The sequence below is a fragment of the Gossypium raimondii genome, chromosome 6 (genome assembly GCF_025698545.1).
Source record: "Gossypium raimondii isolate GPD5lz chromosome 6, ASM2569854v1, whole genome shotgun sequence".
NCBI classification, from domain to species: domain Eukaryota; kingdom Viridiplantae; phylum Streptophyta; class Magnoliopsida; order Malvales; family Malvaceae; genus Gossypium; species Gossypium raimondii.
Window position 1 is genome coordinate 37127452 of NC_068570.1, and position 16969 is coordinate 37144420.

General features: G+C 33.6%; 2 protein-coding genes and 1 non-coding gene across 3 annotated transcripts; all 3 read right to left on the reverse strand.

The window, feature by feature from the left end:
- Nucleotides 1–92: 92 nt before the first annotated feature.
- On the reverse strand, nucleotides 93–198 carry LOC128042147 (small nucleolar RNA R71). The gene has a single exon (XR_008197353.1). It is a non-coding gene; the product is annotated as a small nucleolar RNA R71 (small nucleolar RNA).
- A 10946-nt stretch (nucleotides 199–11144) lies between these two features.
- Nucleotides 11145–13113, reverse strand: LOC128041728 (uncharacterized). The gene is made up of 3 exons (XM_052632030.1): nucleotides 12863–13113; nucleotides 12619–12712; nucleotides 11145–11210 (listed from the first exon to the last, which is right to left on the reverse strand). Exons 1-3 carry the CDS (start codon nucleotides 13111–13113, stop codon nucleotides 11145–11147), a joined length of 411 nt encoding a protein of 136 aa, XP_052487990.1.
- A 2086-nt stretch (nucleotides 13114–15199) lies between these two features.
- On the reverse strand, nucleotides 15200–16473 carry LOC128041729 (uncharacterized). Its single transcript, XM_052632031.1, has 3 exons — nucleotides 16216–16473; nucleotides 15690–16036; nucleotides 15200–15467 (listed from the first exon to the last, which is right to left on the reverse strand). Exons 1-3 carry the CDS (start codon nucleotides 16471–16473, stop codon nucleotides 15200–15202), a joined length of 873 nt encoding a protein of 290 aa, XP_052487991.1.
- Between the last annotated feature and the right edge of the window lie 496 nt (nucleotides 16474–16969).

The following is a 16969-nucleotide window of genomic DNA, read 5'->3' on the forward strand; positions in this document are numbered from 1 at the left end:
GGTTGAATTCACTTCCACGGGGTTCCATCACTACTTAGGCTCAGATGATAGGGAAGTTCTTATTAAACCAATTTCCACCAGCTAAGACTACCAAGTTGAGGAATGATATCTCTTCTTTTGCTCAAATTGAGTTTGAGACACTTTATGAAACATGAGGGAGATTTAAGGATTGGTTAAAAGGTGTCGTCATTATGGTTTACCTTTGTGGCTACAAGTTCAAACCTTCTAAAATGGTTTAAATCCATCAACTAGGCAAATGATCGATGCAACAGTTGGGGGAACATTGAATAACAAAAGACCTAAAGCAACCAAGAGTTTATTGAAGAGATGACAATGAATAATTATCAGTGACAAGTTACAAGAGTGAAGCCTGCCAAGGTAGCTGGTGTTTTTGATATAAATGTAGTTGCTATGTTGGCAAGTCTGGTTGAAGATCTTGGTAGAAAAATAGATGGTTTGAGTTTAGGGAAGCAGATGACTTCTGTGATGTAGCTGGAGTGGGTATGATTAATGACGAATGTCTACCAGTCTAACATAGAGCATGAGCAAGTTGAGTTTATAGGTAATAATTTTAGACCTCAGAATAAACCTTATGGCCATACCTATAACGTAGGATGGAGGAATCTTCCACGCTTCTCCTGGGGTGGTCAAGGGAATCAGATATCACAACCCCCTATAGGTTTTCAGTAGCCTCACCAATAATAAAAGAATTTAAGCCTCAAAGAGATATTTGTGGAATTTATTTTAGTTTCCAAAAGTAGATTTTAGAACATTGAATTAGCTTTAAGGAGTCAACAGGCATCTATTCAGGGTCTCAAGAATCAAATTGGTCAGTTTGTTAAATTGGTTTTAAAGAGACTACAAGGCAGTTTAACTAGTAACATTGAAACCAACCTAAAAGAGCAAGTCAACACAATTACTTTGAGAAATGGAAAGGTGTTAGCTGAGCTTGAAGAGAAGCTGAAAGAATAAGTTATTGAGAAAAATGATGGGGTTGAGGATAGTAAGAAAAGGAAAAAATAGTGCTTGGAGAATACAAACCATTAATATCATACCCAACAAATTTGAAGAAAGACCACATGGATGAAAATTTTGGTAAATTTCTTAAACTTTTTAAACAATTGCATATTAACTTACCTTTTGTTGAAGCTCTTTCGCAGATGCCCAAGTATGCCAAATTTTTAAAGGAGCTTTTGACAAATAAAAGGAAATTAGAGTAGCTATCCACTGAGGAGCTTAAGGGAGAATGTTTAGCCATTCTCCAGAACAAACTACCTATTGAGCTTAAGGATTTAGGGAGTTTTACTATCCCTCGTTTTATTGGTAGTTTATCTGTTGAAAAAGCTTTAGCTGATTTAGGTGCTAGCATCAATTTAATACCTTATAAAATGATTAACAAACTTGGTCTAGGGGAACCAAAACCTACTATGATGAGCATTCAACTAGCTGACAGATCAATAAGTATCCTAAGGGTATTATTGAGGATCTTCTTGTTGAAGTAGATAAATTTATATTCCCTATTGACTTTATGATACTTGACATGGATGAGGATGTTGAGGCACCTTTGATTTTAGGCCGACCATTTTTAGCCATTGCTAGAGCTGTTATTGATGTTGGTAAAGGTAAAGTTGTGCTTAGGATAGGTGATGAAGAGGTTACTCTTCAAACATGTGATGTTATAAGAGATTATAGTGAGCAAGATATTACTTTTTATTCTATTAATTCTATTGATCATGTAGCTCAACATTCTTTTTAGAAAATTACTCATGAAGACATGTTGGAACTGTGTCCTGTTTAAGGTAATTGATGTCAAAAGATAGGTGAAGAAGAAATGTTGCAGGCCAATGAGCTAGATGAATGGAAAACAAATTCTTATGAAAACTTAAGAATGTACAAGGAAGTAACAAAGTAATGCCATAATGCTCATTTAAAGAGGACAAAACAACTTATAACTAGAGACAAGTGCTACTTGTCACACCCAGTTTTCACTAAAAGTCCCGAATTTAAAAGAGAGTTGGGAGTTAATTGAATAAAATGGTAAGTTGGCGGGCTCTACTGGAAAACTTTAGAAAATTTGTGGCTAGTTGGTAATTAGTTAAGTTTCAATTTTGGTTCGGTTAGGTTGGAACTGACTGGTCCCTTAGTGAAAGACAAAATGATTATCGATGGATGACTTATTTGGGGCTTTGGTGGTCATGCGTGAAGGTTTATATATGTAGGAAGCCTTAACCAGCTAGGGGAAATTCTTTTAAATTCTTATTACAATTTTTTTCTCTTCTGCATTGTCTTTTTCAGTTTCTCTGAGGAAGAGGAGATTAAAAGAGCGTTGCATGGGGCAGTGATCGTGAGATTTGAAGTTTGAAAGTAGAGAATCTAAGGAACTGGAAAGCCTTTCTATATTCCTATATCTGTGGAATTTGGAAAAGAAAAGTATGATTTCTGAAATCATTAATAAAGCTTTTGCATGAGATTGGGTTTTGGGTTTATAAGTTAATTTCCCATTGTTTAATTGGTGTATGAGATGTTATGCTTAGCTACCAAGACAAGGAAGCTCTGATATTTGGAAAAGCTAGGCTAACGAGGATGAAGGAGTTCAAGTGAGTTTTTGTACCCTACCTATGGGTGGCTATTGATAATGTACTGCTTGTGTGATCTGTGTTTATGTCTGTTCTGAGTTTGTTTGAATTCATGGTCATGTATGAAAATGGTGAATGAATATTCTATGAATGCATAACACTGTGTAAGTATATGTACGCTTGAAAGAATGATTACTGGATGTCAAATGATTTTGAATTGACATATTGATAAATGGCGTACCGTGTTATAGTAATAAATAATTTGTTTTGTGGGAGATGCATGTTTATATTATATGTGGAGTAAGTAGGGAATTACCTTGACAGTGTCAAACCCTAAAATTGGGCCTAGAAGCTTCGAGGCTAAAATGGGGATTTTAGCTCTAATGAGCTTGGGAATTTCATTAGAATAATATTCAGAAATGTTTTTATCTATGACATTTTGGAAATTAAAACAATTTTTGAAAATAATGTTCAAAAGACTTTCAATTTTGAAATAAGGACTGATTTGTAAAAGGTTCTAAATTATTATTTTTTAAAAGGCAATTAAACCAAATTTTAATTTTCACCCTATTTCCCCCTTCATCTTTATAAAATCCAGATCAGTCTTTTCTCCATATTCTTGTTCTACTGTCCATTGCATTCCAAAGCTCCTCTCATTCAATTTTGATTCTCAAACTTAATTCCTTAGATTTCTATCATTTCCCAAGTCATAAATCTCCATAGTTTTTCAAGAAAAAAAATCCAAGAGCACCATAGATTTCTCCATTGTTGAATTTTTGGGTCTTTTGGGTTTTCGATCAAACATTCGATTTTTCATCAACTAAGATAACGATTCGGTTCCTTAAATTTTTTTTATGTTATTTGATCCTTTAAATTGATTTTTTAGCCGTTAAATCGCATGTTTTAAATAAAAGCTAAAAATTGGGTTGTTAATGGTGGATTTCGATAGTTTGGGTAAAACCATGGTTGGAAAGTGCTTTTCAATTAGTTTTGACATGATTAGAAGATTTCTAAACTTACTTTAAAGTTTTGTTGAAGATTTCCAATGTTTTAATGAATTTTCGTGAAAATTGCCATAAACATGTCAAAGATTTCGATACCATATATTGTGTAGTTTTGAGTACTTTAAAGGTTGAGAATCAGTCTTAGGTGAATAATTAGATGAAAAAAATTATTTTTAGGTAAAAGGATTATGTATAGACCGAGATAATCGAATTTCAAGTTTTCTATGTTGAAGGTTTCGATTATAAGAGAATTTAACTTAGGCTTGTGTTTTGATTGTTTGAAGTGAGTCTTTAGCTGATTGTTGACTGTGTTGTTGTGTGATTTACCTTTTTGAAGAGTTGGAATAGTTACGACCTTCAACGAGTAAGGATAAAGGCAAGGAAAAGCTAGTTTAAACTTTTGGTGAATAGGCAAAAACGCGAACGGTGAGTGTTTGGAATCACTACTTGTAGACATGAATCATAGTGTTAATTGGGAGCTTAGGAGTAACCTAAACCCCTATCCTAAGTTTCGAGCATAAGCTTTCTATTTCCCTTGTTTTATTTTGGAAATTATGTGATTATGTGAATAATTGTGGATTGATTATTATGATATGATATTGTGATATGAGACATAAGTGATGACTATTGTGAATTGTGTTGTATTGTATGCATGATATACATGCCAAATGACAATGATAATGATATGTTAATAATGTAAATATGTAGAGAAAACGAGCGAAATTTCGGTAAGTATATATGTGTTGAATTGTGGAATGTGATATTATTATGATAGGTAACATGTGAGAATACTTGTATGTGATATATGATGTACTGATTATAATGCACACATATGTGGTGGGATATGTGATGGCTCAATGAGCATTATTGTGGCATGTAAAGTGCAATTAAATGTGAATCCGATAAGCATGTATTGTGTACAATTTGTGATTTAAATTAATGAATATAAACAAAGATGATGTACATTAAATAAATAATTAAAAATGTGTTAATTGTGGATATTTTGGCTTTGTGATCTCCTGAAACCGTTGGGTATAGTTGGCATGCTATAGGATTGTAAGTAATCACCTATATGTATTGTGTTTTGAGGCATTAAGGCCCTGGGACTTGTTTGGTGTGTTGGAGAGTGTTAGCTTTATGCTTCACTTTTTGGGATATGTTTGAGAGTCAAATGGTGTGTTGGAGATCCATGTATCCGATGTATGGTGATAGAGCCCACTTTTATGTTTCATAGCCTCAAGTGCCAAATTATCATTTAAATGTGATCTTTTATATTGTAATAATATGCTAAATGAGTTGATTTAAGTTTCGTGAAAATGTTAGTATGTTCTCATAGTAAATTGCGTATGTAATTGTAGTTTGGGTCGTTTTCATTTAACTTGTGAATGCATGTGAATATATATATGCTAGACTTGTGATTTATTAAATCATGTATATGTTATTTAGTCTTGATGAATTATTGTAAAATGAACTATTTGTATGTAAGCTGAGTGTAGTTGTATGTGACACTATCCACTAGATTTATGATTTTATGAAGCGTGAATATGTTATTGTCACTTGGTTAGAATATTGCCGTGAACGTGTTGTAGTACGCTCTTGTTTAACCTCTGATATTGTGTAAATTTTATGGTTACTTCGACATTCACTGAGCTTGTTTAAGCTCACCTACTCTATCTAACCATTGCAAATATTTAGTGTTTGCGGCGTGAGTAGTGCGGGGACACCAAGGAAGTGATCCAACTTAGGCTTTAGTATTTGTGTAGGTGATATTAATATTATTTTTTTGAACTGTGGGGATAAGGAAATATGGTTAGACTTTGATAGATTATTATTGTGGTCCTCATGGTATTTTATGGGTTTATTTTTCTAGCACTTTTGATGTATGTTATAATTATTTCATCGGTTTTGTTTTGGTTTGAATATTTGCTATGTTGAAGTGCCATGAATTGTATGTATGTTCAACTGACGTTGAATAATGTGGTAGAATTGTTCCATGAACTTTGCCATAATGTTTTGACTACTTTTATAGCTTATTTGTTCTTAGAATTTATGGATAATGTTCTTGTTATATCATTTGCTTACTCGAACATGTTTTTGACGATTGAACTGTTATTGTGGTCATTTTGGTGATTACTGATGTCCACGAAACCAATTAAAATTACGATAAAGGCAAATGCACCTATCGATAAATAATATAGCTACGGTGAGCAAGATATCATTCCCATGAAGACTAAAAGTACTAGTAATTACCTTATTTTTATTATTTAACCTACAAATTGGAATGATTGATTAAAACTAAAATTAGCTAAATTAATTAACTAAGAACACGATAAAGAACAAATCAGGAAAATAATCGATTAACAACCAGAGAGCGAAACAATACCCATAAAAGAATCCACCTAGACTGCATCTGTCATTATCAATATGAATTAAACATTTTATTCATTTAATATCTTGATCCGTAGAAATCCCTAAATTATGCTAATATCTCTCTTCAAGACTAAGAGTAACTGACTCTAGGTTGGTTAATTGAAATTTCTTTCTAATTAAAACCCCTATTATTGCATGAACTCGATCTATGGATTCCCCTATTAGATTTGACTCTAATCCTATAGATTTATGTCATCCTATTTCTAGGATTGCATGCAACTCCATTCAATTATGCTAGATCTACTTTTAAACAGGGTCTATTCCTCCTCTAAATTAAGCACATCAAACATGAATTAATAATCCATGAATATAAAATCAAGAATTAAGCACATATAACTGAGAACAAGATTCAAGTATTTATTGTGTAAAATAGAAATAAAAAGACAGAATTCATCATAAGGTTAATCTCTTCTAGGTATTTAGAAAATTAGTTCATAACCGCAAATAAAAATATATCAAGGACAATATAACCATAGAAATAGAGATCAAAATGAGATCATCAATGTTGGTGGAAATCTACTTCAAAGTAGGCTTCAATGGTGTTTTTCGAGTTCTTTTCTTCAATTTTCTCTAACGACTCCCACTTCTTTTCTTATATTTGGTATATATAGGTCTTAGAATGCCCAAAAAAACCTAAAAAATCATTTTTTCCGCGTATTTTGAGTGCGAATCGTGAAATCCACAAGGTTTGGCACATGGCTGTTTGGAAGCCCATGTGGCTCACATGGCCGTGTGTCCAGCCCATGTTGGAAGGGCCAATCCTGTGTGGCTCCTGAAATCTACTTCAATTGTCCAATTTTTGCTCCGTTTTCACTCGTTTTACTCCCAAATGCTCTCCTAAGTATAGAAACATGAATTTAAAGGATTAGGAGCATAAATTTTACCATTTTGCACCGATTAATCATCCAAAAACTCATTAAGAACAAAATTAAAATATGTTACTTTTGACACTTATCAATTACTTAATAAGGTAAAAGTTTCATGTTGAGTAGTTATTATTTTTAATGGATTATATGCCTTAAACTGCTAAATTTTTGTGGTCTGGAGTAGAGGTATTGATATTCATTTTTAAAAATGATATCTCCATGATTTTTGAAAGTGTAGGAAGTCAGTAATGTAATTTGGTATCAATACCATATCACGAGTATTGATACTTGGGGTAGAATAATCGATACTTTATGAAAGATACCGATAAATTCTGAGATTTTGATTTTATGCGAGAAACAAAATGTTGTTTTGGTATCGATTTTCTAAGCAATACCGATACTATTTGAAAGAAATATCGATACCTTTGATTTAGTATCGATACCTACATGAATATTTCTGAATTATATTTGGTGGTCTAAAAGAATGTTTAATTCTCGTTTTAAGTTCGTTTGATGAATGTTGAGCATGTTTTAATGATGACTGGAATATGTGTGACTTGTAATTATCCAAAAGCTAAATTAGAAGATGTCTGTTTAATAACGAGACCATTTGTAATGATTATGATGTGTGACAGTGGTGTGACATCCTGATATTCGGGCTCGGTGACCGGGTACGATATAAGGTGTTACATTTGGTAGTATTAGAGTGTAGGTTTTTTAATACTCAGACCTAAGTTGTTAAGTACTGATTAGGGTTTCGCAACCCATGGATCCAAAAACCCAAGTGTTTAAATTACTTTGATTGTGTAAATTGTTTGAAATGTCTTTGATTGAATTACATGTGGGGTAGGAACAATAATATATTACCTTAATCCTAAATTTTTCTTGCAGGAACATGACTTGGATAATTTCCCCACCACTCACACCTTTGTTTGTTTGTGTATGATTAGATTAGATTCGAACGACGAGTTTGTAGGTATTTTTGTCTTGTAATCAATCCCTTTGTTCTCGTTGGTAGATTTAGGTTCTACACCTTCGTAAATTTTGAGTGATTTAGCTAATAAGTAGAGAATCTCGATAGAGACTATTAAATTAGGAACAATGGTTACGAGCTCTTTAGATGAGATTGTACCCCCCTAAACCCAGCCTAGACATTATGGTCGAATATCAAAGATCACATTGACCATATTGATGGCACAGAAAACCATTTAGCTATTTTCTCTTGAAAATCGTCGTTGCTCAAAATGTCCTTGTTGAGCAAACTGAATTTTGTTTGAAATTGTTTATCTTTAGAAAACTCAAGTTTTGATATTTTTACAGAAAGTGTCATAGTTCAATTAAAACATCGCAACGGATAATTTACATATCTAATACTCATTTTTCATTTTCAAAACATAGATTTAATATAGATATAATAAAATATCAATTTTTTGAGTAGATAGTGTTGAGTTTCGAAAACAAAGTATTGAATTTTGAAAAAACCCTTGTTGGGCATTATTTGACTTAGTTATGAAAAATCCATCATAAATTGTCAATTTCACAATCTATTAAATAATAATTTTAAAACCTAAATCATGCAAAAAAATCCAAAATCAAAATAATCTAAAGTCTAAAAGAAAATCCCAAGCAAAAGTCCACTATAATAAAAACACATCCCCAAAATATCGAGTACCAAAATAATATATTCTTTTGAAAATAACCGAGAGAACCTCCGTAAGCCAAGTCCGTCCTAACTTCAATTATTATCTAAAAAGTCGGAATTAAAAAGGGGTGAGCTTTAAAGCCAGTGTGAGGTCAACACAAATATAATCACATACATATCAAAATATCAATATCATCATATCAATCATCACAATAATCACAAGCTCTAATAATGATACTTATGCATGAACATGTCGATGCATACTTTAAAAATGATGCACATTTTATAAAATTTCCTACCCATCTCCGCTACACACTATATATCGAAGTCCCCTAGAACTCATCCATCCAATAACACACCATTTGTGGACAAGCCACCACATAAATGCTAAAAAGTGGCCACATAACACATTGTGGACAAACCACAACATATTTGCAGATAACAACCACATAATCACAGATAAACTGCCACATAAGTTCCACCTTTCACAAAACGCCACCCCATGCATGTGATATAACAATTTTACTTTTTAACACATATTATTCACTTTTACACTTAGGTATGTAAACATGCTCTCATAATCACATATCACTTATTGATCACTTATAATCACTTTAACATGTTACACATGCTTTTCACATTAGATCATGGATCTTAATTTTCACACACACACATATAAGTCTCATATGCTTAAATCATCACATATATCACATAAGCCATACATCACATATCATGAGGAAGAGATTTACGCATACATAGTAGCCACAATCATAATCACATCAATTATCATCCGTTTCATAGAACCACTCGGTTAAAGTCACTTGGTGTTCATCTTGTTAAGTTTTTCAATCCTTCATGAATATTTAGTATACTCATGTTTTAATATAATTAAATTAATAATGTAATAAAATAAATATATCACACTAACAAATGGTAATGACCACACACCTTGTATCATAGATCTGATTTGCCACAATCTTAATAACGATCTCACTTTGATCTAACTCGAAATATGAATTTAACACATAAATAATGTTTATTAGTTAGGATCCATTTGAAAAATATTCATCATGAATAGATCGATTACCAAGTTCCTCACCAACACTTACCCCACGGTTTTGGACTCTAAAAAAGATGATCCCCAATGCGAAACTAGGGGTCTCCCCTATGATTATTGTTGGTCCATCAACATGGTAAGGAGTAGTATTAGTACGATAATAAATAAATGATAATAGAATGTAACGTTGTCCCTATGGCCACTGTAACACCCCTAACCCGTATCTATCGTCGAAACAGGGTTACAGAGTATTATTGAAGTTTACAGAACAAATAGACAAAAAATTGAAACATTTCACATTATTTAATATTCAAGTAAAAAACTATTCGAAATCAAACATATTGTCCCCTATATGAGCCCTCGTGGCCAAAATATGCATTAAAATCAAGTCGAAACTAAATCAGGTACTCAAAGAATTTTTTAAAAAACATTGAAATTTTTCAAAGTTGCAAGGGACACACGGCTGTGTGGCTAGGTCGTGTGACTCACACGGTTAAGAGATACGCACGTGTCTTAGGTCATGTAGGTATTTGAAATAGGGACACACAGCCGTGTCCATGCCCTTGTGAATATACTGACTTGGGACACATGACCAAGCCACATGCTCGTGTGTTAGGCCGTGTGAGTATACTGACCTAGGTCACACGGCCAAAACACATGCCCGTGTGCTAGGTCATGTGAGAAATTTGAGCATGCTGACTTGTGTAAATTAAAAGATACAGGGGACACATGGCCTTGTCACTTGGCCTTGTATCACACACGGTTGAGACATAAGCCCGTGTATTTGCCCGTGTGGACAAAATAGGCCATTTCCAAGCTACATTTCTCACCCAATTTGGTACCAACCTAAACACAACAATTTGCACATTCATAAGCCACAACAAGGCCTTCCAAACAAGATAAAATCAAGTCTAAAATATGTATTATCACAAAATTCAACCATGTGCCCTTAGGCACCTCAAATGACAATTTAATATCATATCAATCAATTATTCATATCTACCTAGGTAACCAAATGAATATATGCATAATTGAACTCACATTTCAAACATGATAAAACCACTTATATACACATCAAAATATACCAAACACAAGCCATTCAAATGGCTAGTCTTAACAAAACATTTATATGCCATCAATTGCCAAAATATCATATACATGCCATTATGACCAGAATTAATTCATTAAAAGTACCCAAAAAGAGCCGGTGTATAGCGTGAAATAGCACAACTAGCTTCCAACCCGAACAAATACCCAAACCATTTTGGCCAAAAGCCTAAACACATATCCTGAACATGTTAGCCATGTAATTCACATATAAGATTCAACTCATATGGATGAATTCATCAAGTAATCACATTTCATTAATTTCATGTGCATACCTTTAATAGTTCATATCGAACTCATATAAATTCATAATAGAATTATGCCCGTTGAACCATTTAGAATATCATTGGATACACGGGTAGTACATACGAGGTGTACTGAGCTATAATCTGTCAATTCAAATTCATGTATGCTCATATGGGCTACAAACGAGAAGCTCCTCTGAGCTGAATAACGGGAAGCTCATGTGAGCTGAATATCGAAAAGCTCATTAGAGCTGTATAACGGCAAGCTCATAAGAGCTATGTTCTACCCGCAACACATGCAGGACATCAACTAAAATCGGTGACCCTAATGACATTATCATTTGTATCCTACGAATTTCTACGATTCAAATAGGACTCGGTGATTGTCGGATATACAACCGATATTTATTCATGGAAATTGTACATTTAACAAATAATAATTCAATTTAACAGATATGAATGTACAATTTAATTACACGAACTTACCTTGATAGGTGTACGTAGATACACAGGTAATTAATCTGATATTTTCTCTTTACCTCGATCTAGCTCTGTACGAGATCTATCTGGATCTATACGAATGAATTTAACTCAATTCAATATAATTCGTATTCAATTTAGTCCAGCACATATTTTGGCAAAATTACTATTTCACCCTTATACTTTTAATTTATTACAATTTAGTTCCTAGGCTCAGAAAATGACATTCATGCAATTTAATCCTTACTCAAGCCTAGTCAATTTTTCATACATATTAATAGCAACCCATGTATTTTACTGAATTCTAAAAATTTTCCATAATTTATCATCTTTTCAATTTAGTCCCTAATTGATAATTTCATCAAAATTCTCTTTACAAAAGTTGTTTATCTAACAACAACCTTTTATTTTGTATCATAAAACTTCAAAATTGAAGCATGTTCATCAATGGCAAAACCCTAATACTTAAACAGTTTTGCAAATTAATCCCCGATATAGCTAGATTAAGCTACTACGATCTCAGAAACATAGAAATCATTAAAAATGAGACAAAAATACTTACCGAAATGAGCAAAATAAGCTTCCTAAAACTTAAGCTTCCATGACTAGGGTTTCCATCTTTTTTCTTTTAATTTTGGTAAAGATGATGAGAATGGATGATAATATGATAAAATAGTTATTATCATCACCTAAATCTTTAATTTTTCCAAAATTAACCTTAGTAATTTATTAAAATTCCAATGATGAATAATCATGCTTATGCACTAACTACTCTATATGGTCTATTTGCTATATAAGGACCTCCAATTTAAAATTCTATAGCTATTTAATCCGTTTAGCTACTAGAATTCAACTTTTTCAGTTTATGGAATTTAATCCTCTTTATCAAAATAGACATGTAAACGGTAAATTTTCTTAATGAAATTTTTATGCGATATTTCTATCATACTCTAGAACATAAAATAATATTAAAATAAATTTTCTTTTAACTTCGGATTTGTGGTCCCGAAACCACTGTTTCGATTTCATTGAAAACGGGTTGTTACAACTCTCCCCCTAAAGGAATTTTCGTCCTCGAAAATCTTACCAATAAAGGGGGTCGGATATTGCTTTCTCATAGTTTCCTCGGGTTTCCAAGTAGCTTCTTATATACCGTCTAGTTGCCAGAGAACTTTTACTAAATCTACATTTTTATTTCTCAATTCTTTAACCTCTCGTGCTAGAATTCTGAGCAGTTCCTCACTATATGTCATGTCAGGCTGGATTTCAACATCTGTCGGGGAGATAACATGTGAAGGGTCAGACCTGTACCATCGTAACATAGACACGTGAAAGGCATTGTGAATCTTTTCTAGTTCTGACGGTAAAGCTAATTGATATGCAATAGGTCCAATTCTTTCAGTAATTTCTTACGACCCGATAAATCTTGGACTTAGCTTTCCTTTAAGACCAAACCGAAGAACTTTCTTCAAAGGCGAAACTTTCAAAACTGCCCTGTCACCAACTTGAAACTCTATTTCTTTACATTTAAGATTCGCATAAGATTTCTGACGATCTGAAATTGCTTTTAAGCTATCTCGAATCACTTTCACTTTTTCCACAGTCTCGTGGATCAAATCAACTCCATGTATCTTTTCCTCACAGAGCTCAGTCCAATATAACAGAGTTCGGCATTTACGACCATATAGAGCCTCATACGGTGTCATCTTTATGCTTGAATGAAAACTATTATTGTACGTGAATTCGACTAACGGCAAATATTTTTCCCAATTGCCTTCAAACTCTAAAATACAACAACAAAACATATCTTCAAGAATTTGTATTACACGCTCAGACTGACCATCAGTCTGAGGGTGAAATGCAATGCTAAAATGTAACTATGTACCCAGAGCTTCTTGTAACTTATTCTAGAATCTCGATGCAAACTGTGGATCTCTATCCAAAATAATAGAGACTGGCACTCTGTGCAACATGAAAATCTTCGAAACATATAACTTCGCTAATTTTTCAACTGAGAAGTCAGTACGTATCGAAATAAGATGTGCAGACTTCATCAAACGATCGACGATAACTCAAATGACATCTTTCTTTTTCGTAAATAGGGGTAACCCCGATACAAAATCCATTATAACTCTATCCTATTTCCATTCTAGTATCATTACTAGCTGTAACAGTCCTGAAGGTACCTGATGTTCAGTTTTAACTTGCTTACATATCAAACATCTAGATACAAACTCAGAAATATCATGTTTCATTCCCGACCACCATTACATCTGTTTCAAAACATTGTACATTTATTACTCCCCGAATGAATAAACATGCTACCATTATGAGTTTCATGCAAAATTTTCTGTATAAGCTCTGGATTCTTCGGGACACAAACTCTACCTCTGAATAATAAACAATCAACGAGTCCTATTTGAAATTCTGAATTAGAATTCGACGCACACTGTACCTGTTTAGCTCGCAACTCATCATCACAATTCTGAGCTTCACAGATCTACTGTAGAAACATCGGTTTAGCTTTTAATTCAACTAAAATTTAGCCATCATCAGAAATGACAATTAGGTATTCATCGCTTGTAAAGCAAACAAAGACTTTCTACTCAGGGCATTCACAACTACATTTGATTTTCCCGGATGGTAATCAATAACCAATTCATAATATTTTAACAGTTCGAGCCATCTATGCTATCTCAGATTCAAATATTTCTGCGGCATCGGATATTTTAAACTCTTATGATCGATAAATATATGACATTTTTCATCGAACAAATACTATCACCAAATTTTTAATGCAAGAACAATAGCTGCCAACTCTAAGTCATGTGTTAGATAGTTCTTTTCATGTGTTGGATAGTTCTTTTCATGTGGCTGTAACTGTCTGGAAGCATAAGTTATTACTTTACATTCTTGCATCAAAACACAGCCTAATCCATTCAATGACGCATCACTATAAATCACAAATTCCTTACCTAATTCAGGTTGAACCAGAACTAGTGCTTCGGTCAACAGAGCTTTCAACTAATTAAAACTTTGTTGACATTTTTAGACTATTCAAACTACACATCTTTCAGTAATAGCCGTGTCATCAGTGTAGCTATCATCGAAAACCCTTTTACAAATCTCTGATAATAACCAGCTAATCCCAGAAAACTTCTGACTTCAGATACATTTTTCGGTGGTTTCCAATTAACAATTGCTAAAATTTTATTTAGATCAACTTTCATGCCTTTAGCCGATAGTATGTGTCCCAGAAAACCAACTTCTCGAAGCCAAAACTCACATTTGCTAAATTTAGCAAACAATTATTTATCTCGCAAAGTTTGCAGAATAATTTTCCGGTGCTCGGCATGTTCAGTCTCATCTCGGGAATATATTAGGATATCATCAATAAATACCACGACAAATTTGTCTAAATACGGTCTGAAAATTTTGTTCATGAAGTCCATAAATACCGCAGGTGCATTTGTTAAACCAAATGATATCACAAGAAATTCATAATGTCCGTACCTAGTTCTGAATGCTGTTTTGGTACATTTGAATCTTTCACTCGTAATTGATATAGCCAGAACGAAGATCAATCTTAGAGAACACTGTGGCACCTTTCAACTGGTCAAACAAATTGCCAATACGAGGCAGTGGATATTTATTCTTGATTGTAACTTTGTTGAGCTGACAGTAACCAATATAGAATCTCATCGATCCATCATTTTTCTTAACAAAAAGAACTGGTGCACCCTAAGGTGAAAAACTGGGTCAAGCAAAACCCCTATCAGTCAGTTCTTGCAACTATACTTTCAAATCAGTAGGAGCCATTTTGTATGGTGCTATCAATATCGGTGTTGTTCTCGGTACAAGTTCTATAGCAAATTCTACTTCTCTGATCAGTGGTAATCTAGGTAACTCCTTTGGAAACACATCAGGATACTCACAAATTGCTGGCATTAATTCAAGCTTTGACTCAGATACTTTAGTATCCAGTACATAAGCAAGGTAAGCATTACAACCTTTTCTCATATATTTCTGTACTGACATAGCTGATATCACAATAGACAACCTATTCAATTTATCTTATTCAATATGAAGCATTTCAGCATTCTAAGATTTCAATATGATATGCTTTTGTTTACAACTTACTATAGCATCATGTTAAGTTAGCCAATCTCTGCTCATTATCACATCAAATTCATCAAACGGTAATAGCCTCAAATCAGTCGAGAAACAGTAACCCTGAATCATTAACAAACAGTTCTTGCAAACCTTATCAACTAACACATACTGGTCTAGAGGGTTTGATACTTTAACCATGAATTCAGTCAACTCAACAGGTAAATTTTTACTAGACACTAATTTCATGCAAACATATGAATGAGTTGATCCGAGATTAATTAAAGCAGTTACATCAGTACCAATAAGAGAGAAAGTACCAGTAATAACGTCTGGTGTAGAAGCATCTTCATGTGTACGAATAGCATAAGCCCTAGCTGGTGTTTGTGCATCAGACCTTATAGTAGAGTCTTTTTTCACATCACAGCTACCACTTACATTTCCAAGATTACAAGATGGTCTACCTCTTATAGCAGTGTTGCTCGGTCTCAAAGTTTGCATACTCTCTTTTTCAGATTTCTCCAGGCAATATGTAAGATAGTGGTTAAAGGAACCACATCTAAAACAAACTCCACTCTTCATTCGACACTCACCAAAATATAGTTTGTTACACTGTTTGTACTTAGGTTTGGTGTTTCTAGTATTACCCATACTCACTATAAATGTAGCCTGAGATTTAGGACTAGAGTGTCGGGTACCTCTGTCTCTACCAGAGTATCCGTAGAAGTAATAGAATGGTCATGATATTTCTTTAATTTCTTTGATGCTGACTGGTATGACTTTCCCATCAATCTCTTACTTAAATCTCTAGCTTCAGTCTCAGTTTGTCTTTTCTCTTTGCTCAACTCTTCAGCTTTATATGCCCGATCAACCAATACAACAAATTCTTTCAACTTGAGGGTCACGACTAATAGTTTTATATCTTCATTTAAATCATCTTCAAACCGCTTACACATTGTAGTCTCAGTCGGAATACATTCTCTAGCATATTTTCTCAATCAAATAAATTCTCGTTCATATTCAGACACTGCCATACGACCCTGTTTAAGTTCCAAAAATTCTTTTTATTTCTGGTTAAGAAACCTCTGACTGATGTATTTCTTTAGGAATTCGGTTTGAAAGAATTCCCAAGTAATCCTCTCTTTCTACAAAGTAAAAGTTAATGTATTCCACCACTGATAAACTGAATCTTTTAACAGAGATATTGCACACTTAAGACATTCAGCCGGTGAACAAGATAACTCATCAAGAACTTTGATAGTATGTTCTAACTAGAACTTAGCTCTTTCAGGATCATCCTCAGCTGTAGCTCAAAATTCTTCATCCCTATACTTACGAATCTTATCAACAGGAGGCTTACCAATTTAATAGGTTCTATATCTTGAGGAATAACAGGAGCCGATTGAGAAATAGGAGGGGGTGGAGGTTGTTGTGCAATCGGGTTCGTTCATA